Genomic DNA, 13,283 nt, shown 5'->3' on the forward strand with positions numbered 1-13,283 from the left:
ATGTATGTCAGGTTTACCAAAGACAGCCACAAACCTGGCACCCAACAGGGCTCATAGTGGAAAGAGTGTTTTGGCATTTTATACTTCTTAAAACATTTTTTTTTATTGTATGTGTGAGTTGTGAGCGTGTGGAAGTCAGAGGACAACGTGCAGGAATTGCTTCTCAACCCCCACCATGTGGGTTCTGGGGGTGGAACTCAGCTTGTCAGGCTTTGAGGAGCAAGCACCTTCCTGCTTAGCCACCCACAGGTCTGTGTTTGGCATCTAATCAAGTCAACCACTTTCTGACTTACCTTACGCTTTTGCTTTTTATTGTCGGTTTCCCTGATAGATCGCATGCTCAGGGAGATCAAGACATGTGTTTGTTACCGTTGAATTTCTAGGGGCCATGTGTATGGCATATTGAACTTGTTGATAGTTTGGTGGTAGCAGAAACCAGATGACCAAGCCAGTGGAGGGGTGGGATCGGAGTAGAGTGTTGGTACAGCTGCCTTTATAAAACCTAATGTATACTTCTTCCTCTGTTTCCCCTAGTTTACAATTCTGATGTAATTGATAAACAGACTGACTCTGTGACCTCTGGGGACGGCAGGGACAAGGCTGTAATTATCTTAGTTCCTGTTAGACTTGGTGGAGAAAGAACCAACACCGACTATCTGGAGTTTGTGAAGGTAAGAAGTGCTCAGTTGGCTTTGGGTTTTTGTTTTCCTAACATAAAAAAAAATACACAACAGTTGTAGTCCCTTTTCCATAAGTAAGTCATGTGATCCTACAGTTACACGTTGTGAAGTTTGGCATCAGGGGTTTTAAATTTCAGCATCGAGAGATCACGTGTGAGTCTGAAGAGCATTCTTCCGTGACAGAGTGAATACTCCGAGTCTGAGTGGTATACAGGAGTGAGGCTTGCAACATGCTGCTATTCCTTTTCTTATTAAAAAAATATATATATATCTTAGTTATTCTTAAAACGAGCATTAAACCATGTCAAATTAACTGATAGAGCAAACCCTTAAAATAACTGCTATATTTCATAATTTGTTATTGTGACACTGTGCTGTCGGCGAGAAACTGATAATATAGACAGAAGTAAGATAGTATGGGGGAGGGGAGGACCCAACTTCCCTTTTTCATTAATCAGTGAAGTCTGTGCGATTCCACCGCGCATCGTTATGTTTCTTGAACCAAAGGAAACTGTCCGGTCCTATGTGTCGTCTTGTTTCAGGCACTAAGGCATTTAGTTTTGAAGCAATGCCATTTGCAATATTCAGTGTTTGGTTAAGTTTGTAGCTTTAATAATCCTTTCAGTTTTAATAAAATGGCTTTTGCTGTGATGAAACTCTTGGCAGAATGAACTTTAGGGAGGTGAAGTTTGTTTTGACTCACAGTACAGAGGTGTTCAGTCATTAGCCTGCAGGCGACATGTAGTCCGGGATAGCTATGAATGCTAACCTACACAAAATTGTAAGCTTGCTTAGGACAGTTTGAGGTTTTTTTTTTTTTTTTTTTTTTTTTTTTTTTTTTTTTTTTTGTGTGTGTGTGTGTGTGTGTGTGTGTGTGCTGCGTGCAGCTGCGGCGTGTGTTTGTGTGTGTGTGCACACACACACACACCTGCCTTTTCCTTTTGCTTTGGTAACTGTATTGCATGGTTCTTTAGTGTGAACTCTGGCGATGACAATGTTGTGTTGCAGTGTCGTACAGAACAGATGTGTTCATGCCCTTCTCCTTGTATGTATGTGAGTCTTCCAGTGTGTTACCTTCTAAGTACAGACAGCCCAGTTATAACACCAGACCGTACATGTGCTCATGGTGAGAATGAAACACAGCAATCATCAACCATGCTTTGAACAACCATGGCAGATAATAGGCACTTCATGTTGTTTAGAAGACAGAGTAGTCTTCTCACTTGCTTATTAAGGTTGCTTCTATACCTCAGCTGTGTTTCCTGCGTTGCCCACCATGCTTTACAGTTGGCTTCCCTTTGCACTCCATCAGCAGCTGGGATACAGAAGGACCAACCTTGCTTCCTACTTTCCTATCAGTTCATTTTCACAGTAAAAGTAAATAGAGTCCCTTCTGTGTTGTTACATTTTAATCCTAGCGTGGCTTATGCCGTGTCTCAAAGGGAAACGACTGCTGCTAGGGAGAAGGCTTGGCTAGTAGAGCCCACGAGGACCTGAATTTGAACCCACTTGCCCACAGAAAGGCAGGCATCGTAGCTTGTTCCTGAAATCCCAGTGCTGGGCATGTGGAGGCAGGAGGATAAGGTCTCTAGGACTTGCTGGCCAGCCGGTCCAGGCAGTGAGTGCAAGGGCCAGTGTGAGACCCTATTTCAAGAAATAAGGTGGAGAGCATCTGCTGGCTTCCACATGCTTGTACATACACATGCACACATGCTTGTACATACACATGCACCCACACCTATGCGCCTCTGGAGTGAGGGAGGAGGAGAGAAGCCCCAAAGAAGAAAATGATGGCTGGAGGAAGATGGTTCAATGCAGAATGGTCGGATGACTAGTTTCCCATTGAGGTAAATGGTAGTAAGTCAGTCCGCCCAGCTTGTAGGGACTTGGTGTAGGTGTTCAAAGACTGTAATTTGTACAGTCATTGGATATAATACATGCTGCCATATTCGATGTGCATCAGGATTGTGTCACAAGGACAAAATAGTGGAGCTGAACAAAAGACTGCTGTCAACAAAATTGTTTTTGAAAGTTATAATTTGGACAGATCCTATTGTAAAAGCTAGTTATGTGGCAGCATGTTTAATAGCAAAAAAGCAAAACCATTTACTGGTGGTGAAGTGAGGTATGTAGAGTGTGGCAGGTATAACATTACATGCTTTGAGAAAAGGGATAGTTCTAAATTCAGTTTGTCTCACCTGACTATAACCATGTGAAGTGGAGAAAGTGGAAAACCCACTGAAAGAAGATTGGAGAGAAGAGTCCCTAATTTTAAGTCTCCTACGTTGGTGCTAGGCAACAGCTCGGCTACAGGTACAGCTCGGCTTGACGCTTTTAGTAAAGGGATTGATGATGAATTAAAGTCACTAAAGACATGGCTTCTTTAGTGCCACTAAAGGGCACAACTAAATCAGAGGTTCCTATAAAGCAGTAAAAAAACAAAGCCGTTTCTTTCTCACTGTGTCTATGGCCGTTCCCAGTGGTGCTTATAATGGTAGAAAAGAGGGCTCGTACAATTCACAGAAGATGATGTTGCCACACTGCCCAGAATTTGTGTTGAATGAAGTATTGCATAATGCATCAAGAAAATATGTGTGCACAACAGTAAGACTGAATATCGTCATGAAAATATTCATTAGAACTGAATTTCATAAGGACCAAGGGGCTTAATCCTCACCAGTTGCAGAAATTCCTTTAAAATGTTGATGCTGACTGTGGCTACATCAGTAAGTGTTTTTGGAAGAGGCTAAGTCAAGGCCAGAGGTTGAGAAGTTTTATGATTTGCAACGTGTTATCAAGTCCTTTCTGGTATCAAAACAAAATTTATACTGGAACTTGACAATGAAAATAATGGCTTACAGATGTAGCTTTTTTTTTTTTTTTAAGTAGATTTAACTCAGTGTTTCAAATCATCTCATTTTAAGTGAAACTAAAATTGTTACAGTTCATTGGGCTGTAGTGGTGCACGCCTTTTATCCCAGCACTTAGGAGGCAGAGGCAGGCGGATCTCTGAGTTCAAGGTGAACCTGGTCTACAAAGTGAGTTCCAGCCAGAGCTACAGAGAAAAACTGTCTTGAAACAAACAAACAAACAAACAAAACCAACAACAACAACAACAAAAAATTGTGGTAGTTCAATTTCAGGCTCTTTAAACAGTTTTATACATTTCAACACACTAGCAAAACCACAACCACTAGCTTGGTCCCATGGAAACCAAGGACTATGTGACATAAGAGCTTGAAAACAGACTGTTTAAAATGGGACTGAGGCCAGGCTGTGACCCTCAGAGACCTGTTGCTAGGCACCCTACTTCTAGCAGTCCGTCCGTCCCCTCCCCAAAGCTTCCCTTACTTCCCCAAACAGTATACGGGCTGAGAACCAAGGGTTAAACATTTGAACCTGTGGGGGACATTTACGTTCAAACGATACAGGCTCCTTGAGCCAAAGCCTTTTGTTGGTGGATGGTGGAAGTTGCCGGGGTCTTCCAGGTGTGGTTCATCTGGCAGAGGGCTCTGCTCGTCGTTGGTGTCCATGGCAGCACTGCCTGAGCTCTTGAGTGTGAACTAGAGAAACGAGCAGTCGTTACTGTGAGGCATTCTGCACATGTGGGAGTTACATGACCGGTATCTGTTCACTCGCTTGTGTTGGCCTTTCCGGTATAATCCATCTCCTTTGCCCTCACAATAGCCGAGTACTTCGTCTTTATAAACTGGAAAAGGCCCAGGCAAATCAAGTGACACGTTCAAGTTCAAATACTGGAGATAAGATCATCACTTTGTTGTTTTAAAATCCCCCAATAAAGACTGATTCGAAAGATAAGTTTCCTTGAATGTCTGCTGGTTGGGTTTACACTGTATCCACTGAAATGGGAGCGCTTTTGAGGGTTGAGACACTATCAGATACAAATGCCTGAAGTGCTTGTGTGAGGATTCTATGGCAGGTGTTACACTGGGCCAGAGGAGAGCTTGTAAAGAGCTGCCCCCTAAAAGTGAAGGAGGGTGTGTCTGGAAGCCCCGAGAGAGAGGTCGTCACTGGAACCCGCTCCTTTGCCCCCCTCTTCTTGACTCATCTGATTGAATGGTGGTCAGCAGTAACCCCCACACACAACCAGAGTACATTCTAGTCTAAACTGCAACATATAGTTATGTGTTTTAAATGTATTATTCAAAAATGTATTATTCAAGGTCATTCCACACTATCTGAGAAATAGTACCATCCCAGAGTCTTACTACATTCCATGAGAAAGACATACGCCATGTGCTTTATCACTCCTTACCACGAGAAACTTACTTAATTAGTTTTATTTCTGTAAGGATTTGAAATGAGGAGAGCCCAAAATTCTTTCTTCCACAGGACAAATTAGGGCTTTGCTTTTTGATGGATTAGCTTCAGTTTTATCGATTGCTTTGTGGATACAACTCAGTAAATCCTCATACTAGCTGACGTGGAGAAACGGCGAGGAGCTGAGAGGTGTTTACAGTTTCTAAGGATACAGCCCCTTACACGTGGTGGCCTTCCAGCTCCCAGCCACTAAATGTGTATTGTGGGGTCTAGTCTGAGGCGAAGGAAATACACATGTCAGGACAGAAGTCTCCTTTACGTGGCCACATTAGGTTCCTGAGAAGAGTGGGTAATGAGTCTTGATGTGTGTGTGTGTGTGTGTGTGTGTGTGTGTGTGTGTGTGTGTGTGTGTGTTTCTTTTATCAGCTAGGGGAGACTTAGAACTTTCACTTCTTCATTTGTCCCCAGGACATAAACATTTCATTCAGCTGACGAGGTTGCCTTGTGAAACTAAGTTTTCATTTAAAGAGAAAGGAATAGAAACTTACTGTTAAGAAACCCGTTACAGTTACAGGCTTGTTTTTTCATAGGGTAAACATTATTTGTTAGTTGGTTCAGGGCAGTTAAGGTTAGTGGAGATGTTAATGCTTGTTTTATTTATTGTTTATCAGTTGCTGCTTTTCTTAATAAACCACCTCTGATGTTTTTGCAAGATTGTAGTTATTTAAGACTTCTTTTTAAGAGATTTAATTATTTCTATTTTTATCTGTATGAATGTTTCACTTGCATATATGTATGAGCATTGTGTATGTGTGTGGTGCCTGAGGAGGGTGGCAGATCCCCTGGAACTGGAGTACAGACAGTTGTGAGCCACCATGTGGGTGCTGGAAACTGAACCTGGGTCCTGTGTAAGAGCAGCAAATACCCTTAACTACTGAGCCATCTGTCCAGCCCCTTATCTTTCAGAGGCTGGTTTAGTCTGCTTTGTGCTCTTGCAGTAAAATACTGGAGATTGGGTGATTTGTAAAGAACAGATATCCAATCTGCTGTACTCTGGGTGATCCTCATTCAGGATCAGGGGGCTGGCAGAAAAGCAAGATGGTGTTATCTATTCCTGCAGCCCATTTTAGAGCACTATTAATCCATTCAGAAGGGTGGACCCATCAGGATCCAAATGTTCCCCAGGGTCTCACCTCTTACCTTTGTTTTGTTGTGGATTAAGTTTCTAGCAAGTGAATTTTAGAGGAAATAAAAACATTTCAACTGTAGCAAAGGGATTATTTATAACACGAAGAACCTAGAACAGTTCAAATATTCATGACTGTTTGTGAGCATAGAACACAACCATTAGTTATCAAAGTGATATATGTATTTACTGATACGAAAAAATGTTCATGGCAAAATGAGTGCCAGAAAGATAAAGTAGCATGGGGCTGGAGAGATGGTTCAGTGGTTAAGAACACTTACTGTTCTTGAGAAGGACCCGGGTTCAATTCCCACCACCCACATTAGGTGGCTCACAACTATAACTCCAGCCCAATGGGATCCATTGCCCTCTGGCTTTTGTAGGCCCCTACATCCATATAGTACACACACACACACACACACACACACACACACACACCACACACACACACACACACACACACACACACACACACACACACAGATTTTTTAAAAAACCAAAAGAAGAAAGAGTAGCATATACAGTGTTTAGTCACACATAAAATTGTGCTATTAAATCTGTATATGTAATATTGTCATTATATCAAGAAGATAATACCCCAAATTTTAATAATAATGAGCTCTAAGCTGGATGTGTTGACACACACCTGTAATACCAGTGTGTGGGAAAGTGGAGGCAGGGAGTTCAGGGTCATCCTCAGTTACATAGTAAGCTTGAGGCTGTCCTGGACAGCATGAAACATTGTCTCAAAAAAAAAAAAACCAAAACAAAAAACCTAAAAAGTGAGCTTTGGGTATTCTATTTTTTGTGTTTGTGTATATTTTTTTTTAATTGACCACATATTATTTTTAAGAACACAAATTAAATTAGAAAATACCTTCTCTGATTTGGCTAGCTTGCTAAAGGAAAAAGAACATTGTCCATGTACAAATGTGTTAGTTACCTGCCTCAACGCTTGGGACAAAATGCCTGACGGAAAGGCATGGTAGCCAGAGTGTGAGGTGGCTCATTAGGAAGCAGTCGAGGAGGTGGAGAGAGATGAACGCTTGTACTCCACTTATGTGCTCCCTTTATTCAGTGCAGGACCCCAAATAGAATGGTACTGCCCGTATTCAGTCTAGGACCCCAACCCATAGAATGGTACCGCCCATTTTTAGGCTCGTCTTCATACCTCAGTTAAGCCTCTTTGGAGACGCCCTCCCAGGTATGCCCAGAGCCGTGTCTCCTAGGTGATTTAAATTCTGTCAGGTTGACAGTTGTCTTGGGATTGTTGTAGCTGTGATGAAACACTATGATCAAGAGCAGCTTGGGGAGGAGAGGGTTGATTTGGATTACATAACCTGGGTCACAGTCCACTGAGGGAAGCCGAGTCAGGAACTCAGGACAGGAATCTGAAGGCAGGAACTGATAGAAAGGCCATGGAATAATGCTGGCTCGCTCAGCCTGCTTTCTTACACCAGCCAGCACCACCTGCCCAGAGGTGCATCACCCACAGTGGGCTGAAGGGACCACATCAGTCGTCAATCTGGAAAACAGACCACAGACTGTAGGCAATCTGATGAAGGCTTTTTCTTAATTGGGGTTTCTCTTCCCAAAAACCTTTCCAGCTTTCTCAAAAAAATTCTTGAAAATTGGCAAAAACCCAAACCAAAACAACAAACAAACAAAGCTCAGCCAGGACAAGTAGGATTAGCCATTCCATTAGGTGTTTCCTTAGTCTGCAATCTCAGTGGTCTGGGAGAACCATTGCAAGTTATTGTTGGTTTACAATACACTTTAAAATTTTCTTTCTGGTCCTCAGGATTTATTTTCTTTATAAGATACACTTTGGACTAAAAGTAATGATGTTATCAAGACTCATAGTATACATATAGGGTCTATGAATCTGCAACTGCTTCGTGGAATCCAGTCCACTTTGTGTATATACGCATTCTGAAGTGTTTGAGACAGTGGCAGTCAGCTAAAGAGTGCATTCTTCACATCTTCCCAGGCAGGTTCCCGACTTACAGACGAGAGAATATAGAAATGTTACTGAAGAACCTACACTCAGAACACGGCGCCTCCAACACCCTTAGTCTCCTTGGTTCTCTGCTGAAGGATTTGGTCTTCATGCCGACAGGCTGCCTAGGGAGCTCTTCCTTCCCCAGACCTATGTAACAGCCCATCACACCACCTCAACGATGGGAGCAGCTCTGACTTGTTTTTTTTGCAGCATTGACACATGTGTGCTCACTGACCAGTGTCCATAGTTTATCCAGGTTGACAGTCAAGCAGAAGCTCTGGCCCCTCCTTTTTTTTTTTTTTTTTTTTTTTTTTAGATTTATTTATTTATTATGTATACATTGTTTTGCCTGCATGCTCGCCTACGGGCCAGAAGAAGGCACTATCTCTCTTTACGTATGGTTGTGAGCCACTATGTGATTGCTAGGAATTGAACTCAGGACCTCTAGAAGAGCAGCAGCCAGTGCCCTTAGCCACTGAGCCATCTCTCCAGCCGGCTCTGGCTCCCCTTTAAGTGGTAATGCCTCATCCCAGCTCTCCCAAAGTACCCTGGATGGTATTTGTGGAAGTGATCCCGTGGGGATGCATGCCCCCAGCATTGCCCCGGCCTCATGGCTGCTTGTCGTGCTTCCCAGTGAGGCAGAGGCTCAGTGGCCGATGAGTTTCCAGGTCTGTCCACACTCTGGATGGCGTGGCAGTGGCTCCGATCCTAAATACCTGTCAAGCATTACAGCTTTAGGAACAGTTACACACTTTCCCTGGAGAGATGTGCGGCAAATGCTTACTCACCCCAGATGGGATACCAGCAGACCAAAGAAATTATTCCATCTCAGTGCAGTTTGGGGCTGTTACATAGGTCTGGGGAAGGAAGAGCTCCCTAGGCAGCCTGTCAGCATGAAGAGCAAATCCTTCAGCAGAGAACCGAGGAGACTAAGGGTGTTGGAGGCGCTGTGTTCTGAGTGTAGGCTCTTAGGTGACGGTTCTATATTCTCTCATCTGTAACTTGGGAACCTGCCTAACGGGTCCTGGAAAGATGTGAGGAATTCACTCTTTTGCTAAGTAAATTACTTGTTTCTTTACAGGTGCATGGTGCAGTTGGGCAGCTTTGTCAGGGCAAATTCTTACCTTAGCATGCGCGGTGACTTTTTACCAGAGTCCATCTCCAGTCAGCCTTTCACCCCTGTGCATGCTAACAGCTGGGAGAGGGGTCTGGAGGGTCCAGGAAGGAATAAGTGGCTGGAATCTCAAGCAAGAGTCTGCTGTCCTGCCGGGCGTTGGTGGCGCACGCCTTTAATCCCAGCACTCGGGAGGCAGAGCCAGGCGGATCTCTTGTGAGTTCGAGGCAGCCTGGCTACCAAGTGAGCTCAGAAAGGGCAAAGTACACAGAGAAACCCTGTCTCGAAAAACCAAAAAAAAAAAAAAAAAAGTCTGCTGTCCTTCCCTCTGCCTTCTGCTGGGAAGTTAATAGGAGCTCCTGAGGGTGGCAGCCGAGTGATCACAGCTGGTCCACAAGGCTGTGTCACATTCAGAGCCTCACAAGCGGTAGACTGTCTTTTGCTTACCCTCATGGTTGCTAGGCTGATGGGAAGCTGCGGGTCACTCGCTGCCACTGCCTGGCCTCAAAAGATTATACCACATTTATATATTATTAGCTCAGGAAAGAGCAAAATTCAAGATCCAAATTATGGGTTTTTTGTTTGTTGTTGTTGTTTGAGACAACAGTTTTGCATTGTAGCCCAGGCTAGCTTTGAACTGTCAATCCTGCCTCAGCCTCTTTAGGATTGTATATATCTGCATTCACCTCCAAGTATGGTTTCTGATGAATGTATAACAGCTTCTGCATTGTAATAAACAGTTGTGAGCTGTGCAGTGTTAAGGTGGGGGCCATCTGAGTTCTTTTTTTTTTTTTTAATCCTCCAGATCACATGTTCTTAACCTTCCTCATGCTGAGACCCTTTAATGCAGTTCCCCATGCTGTGGTGACCCCCAACCGTAAAGTTGTTTTTGTTGCTACTTCAGAACTGTAATTCTGCTACTGTTATGAATTATAATGTAAATATCTGATATGCAGGATGGTCTTAGGCAAAGGTGAAAGGATCATTTGATGCCCAAAGGGGTCTCATCCCACAAGTTGAGAACCATGGCTCTAGATCGAAGAGAATACTCTCATTAAGAGAAGAACTAGTGCCATGCTTTGTTTTCTCTGTGGAACATTGTGGCCTGTCTGTGTTGTTGAGCAGCATGCTGTGAATTAACACTGAGTAGGATTCCAGGACAAAGAGCCAATGTAAAACAGTAGTAACTGTTGGTGAGAATTTGGGGTGCTTCTAAAATCAGCAGCCCAGTCTCTGCTGTCGCAGATTGACACCTGATCTAAATCTGTTCATTTCCTCTGACAGGGTGTCTTAAGCCTTGAATATTGCGTGGGTATTATTGGCGGCAAACCCAAACAGTCATATTACTTTGCTGGATTTCAAGGTTAGTGACTAAGCATGATATTTCTTGATTGTTTTCTTTTAAAAGGGGAAAGTTAACAAGAGATTGTTTGGAAACCAGATGGTTAAGAGAGCCCAGTGAGGACCTCAGACGGCTGTCAGTCCTTCCTCAGCTGCTCACTTGTCATTGGTCCACAACGTAATTGGATTCCTTAAAATGTGTGCTTAATTTCTGGTACTGCATAAACAAAGCCTAATTTATTGGTTTCCCCGAATTCCAGAAGACAGCGCTGCCGCATTCTGGCAGTCGCTATTTCCATATTTACTTTTGACCGTGTTTTTAGTGGTGTTCGTTGATGAGGAAATGACAAGCAATATGTTCTTGCTGTCAGAACAAAGAAGGCAATGCATTTTTCATATGCAAACTGTAGAATATAATTGTGTGTTTGTGAAAGTAATTTTATCACCAAAAATTAAATGACAGTCTCATCACTTTATAAAATTCTGCTTATACAAGCATATTTGATTATGCAAAGTTAATCTATGCTGCACAGACCCGTGTTTCCGTCAGTATCAGGCTGGCAGGCTGTTCCACCTAGACTTTTTTAGCTGCTCTACATAGAAATTGGATTGTAAGCAGTGTCATAATAAGGTGTTTTTTGAATTACTTGTCTTCTGTTTTGTCCTTGCAGATGACAGTTTGATTTACATGGATCCTCATTACTGCCAGTCCTTTGTGGATGTCAGCATAAAGGATTTCCCTCTTGAGGTACTGTACGTGGGGAGTTGGGATTGCTTCCTTCCCGTCTGAGCAGACTGATGTTTGGAGGTGTGCTAGGGAGCCGGGCCTTTCTAGTGTAACAGTCACAAGGCAGTATTTGCTAGTTTATAAAACCACAGTCAGCACTGGTCAGAGGCTGAGTGTTGGGATGCTGAATTTTAATTTGTGATTTACTGCCTTCCTCATTTATGTCCCTCTCTGATGTGTTAGGTCCTGATTGCACTGAAATAAATGATCAAGTCTCTGAGGATTTTTGTAGCCAGATAGCTAAGCAGTGCATAAACAGAAGAATCTATAGTGTTAGGTCTGTCCTGGATGGGGAGGAGACAAAAGGATGGTTTCCCAAAGAAAAGCCCAGCAGCCAGAGCCTCTGCCTCCCACACCCTACATTTTCAGGTGCTTATTTGGATTCCTAGCAATCGTTGAAGCTCATTTTTATAGATTCTACTTTTCCTATAGGTGGCCATTTTGTTATCCAACATTATAAGTCAGAAATGTTTGCATTCCTAAGTGAGATAGATAACTACTATATCATTTTACTTGGTTTTCCTAGTTGATGCTGTTACAGATTAGATTGATTTGATCACAAATGGCAAGGGCACTGATTGTAACTGATAGGGTCAATGGGAAATGTGTTAAATGTTGTGTTTTTAAAATGTCTTTTGAGCTAATGTTAATTCTTAACAGTATTCAAAGGGGTCAATATGAAAACAAACTGCAAGGTTAAAGTCTGGTTTAGAAAAGATATTGTAAAACAACCTAGCCTCTTGTGTAAGTTAATACCTCAGCTGTGTTCCTCCTTTCATAGAATTGCATGTGAACCATAGTAAACCTTAGGAGGGCTGCTGGGCAGCTGGGCAGCTGAGCTTAAGGCCTCACCGTTGCTAGGCAAGAGCTCTACCACTGACTTAAATCTCTAACCCCGAATTTCACATTCTGCCTTTGTCATATCAAGTGGAGATTTTAAGCTGCCTTGCATTCCCAAGCATCCTTGCTTTGATGTCTTCTGTATGTGCTGCTGAAACTTTGTGCAGACAGTGGATAACAGGCATGGTCTAAAGCCTCCTTCATACTTTGTTAAAATCACATTTGTAGACTTTTTCTTATAGATGTAGAAACTCAAATTGCTAGACCTTTCCCCTCTAACTCCATGTAAATAGTAGTCCTGAGATTGTTAATTGAGTGACCTAAGTCTAACAGGATTGTGAAATTTTAAATAGTATATCTGCACGTGAAGATTAAAGAAGATATTTAAATATATCCTTTGCTATTATTCTTACATGTTGATTTCTTACATTTTTAGAGTTAAACTTTTAACATTATGAAATTTAGGCCCACTTCTTTCCTTCTGAACTGTCGTTTTTTGAGTTTTCTAGATATAAGTCTATAGGCTTCTCTTGAGCTCTTCCATGTATCTCCAAATGCCTTTGTTATGTCTTTATATTAATTCTCATCTTTGTGATATTATCTCATGAATATGTTAGGATATATTGTTGACTTAGCATGTGCGATTGAGTAGAATTCTATACTAGGGGAAGATAATCTTCCTCGTTTTGAGTCTTCACTAGGATTTTTGAGTCAAGGTTTCACTGTGTAGCCCTGGCTGACCTGGAACTTGCTGTATAGTCAGATTGGGCTTAGATTCCTGGAGGTCTGCTTGCCTCTGCCCTTGCTCAGGGAGGGGATTAAAGGTGTGCTTCGCCACACTTTCCTGAGGGCAACTTTTAATGTATAAAGCACCATGGTGTGATTTTTCAGGGGGACAATGAGGTTCAGCAGAGCAGTTTAGCAGCCTTAGAGAAAAAGTAAAAAGACTGTGAGAAACCAGAAGAGAATGAGAGGCTCTCGGGGCCTTAGCAGTGAGTACAGGTTGAGTTGCAGGTTTTCAATGTCAGTGGCTTCAATAAGACCGAATTTTA

General features: G+C 42.6%; 1 protein-coding gene across 1 annotated transcript in view; it reads left to right on the top strand.

The window, feature by feature from the left end:
• Atg4c (autophagy related 4C cysteine peptidase) overlaps positions 1 to 13,283 on the top strand; it is a 73,378-nt gene that overhangs the window by 36,880 nt on the left and 23,215 nt on the right. The window contains exons 7-9 of the mRNA XM_028870257.2: positions 535 to 671; positions 10,548 to 10,626; positions 11,276 to 11,352. Coding sequence (XP_028726090.1) covers positions 535 to 671; positions 10,548 to 10,626; positions 11,276 to 11,352 — 293 coding nt within the window. The remainder of the gene's footprint in view (positions 1 to 534; positions 672 to 10,547; positions 10,627 to 11,275; positions 11,353 to 13,283) is intronic.

This window comes from Peromyscus leucopus, chromosome 2, assembly GCF_004664715.2.
Source record: "Peromyscus leucopus breed LL Stock chromosome 2, UCI_PerLeu_2.1, whole genome shotgun sequence".
NCBI lineage: Eukaryota > Metazoa > Chordata > Mammalia > Rodentia > Cricetidae > Peromyscus > Peromyscus leucopus.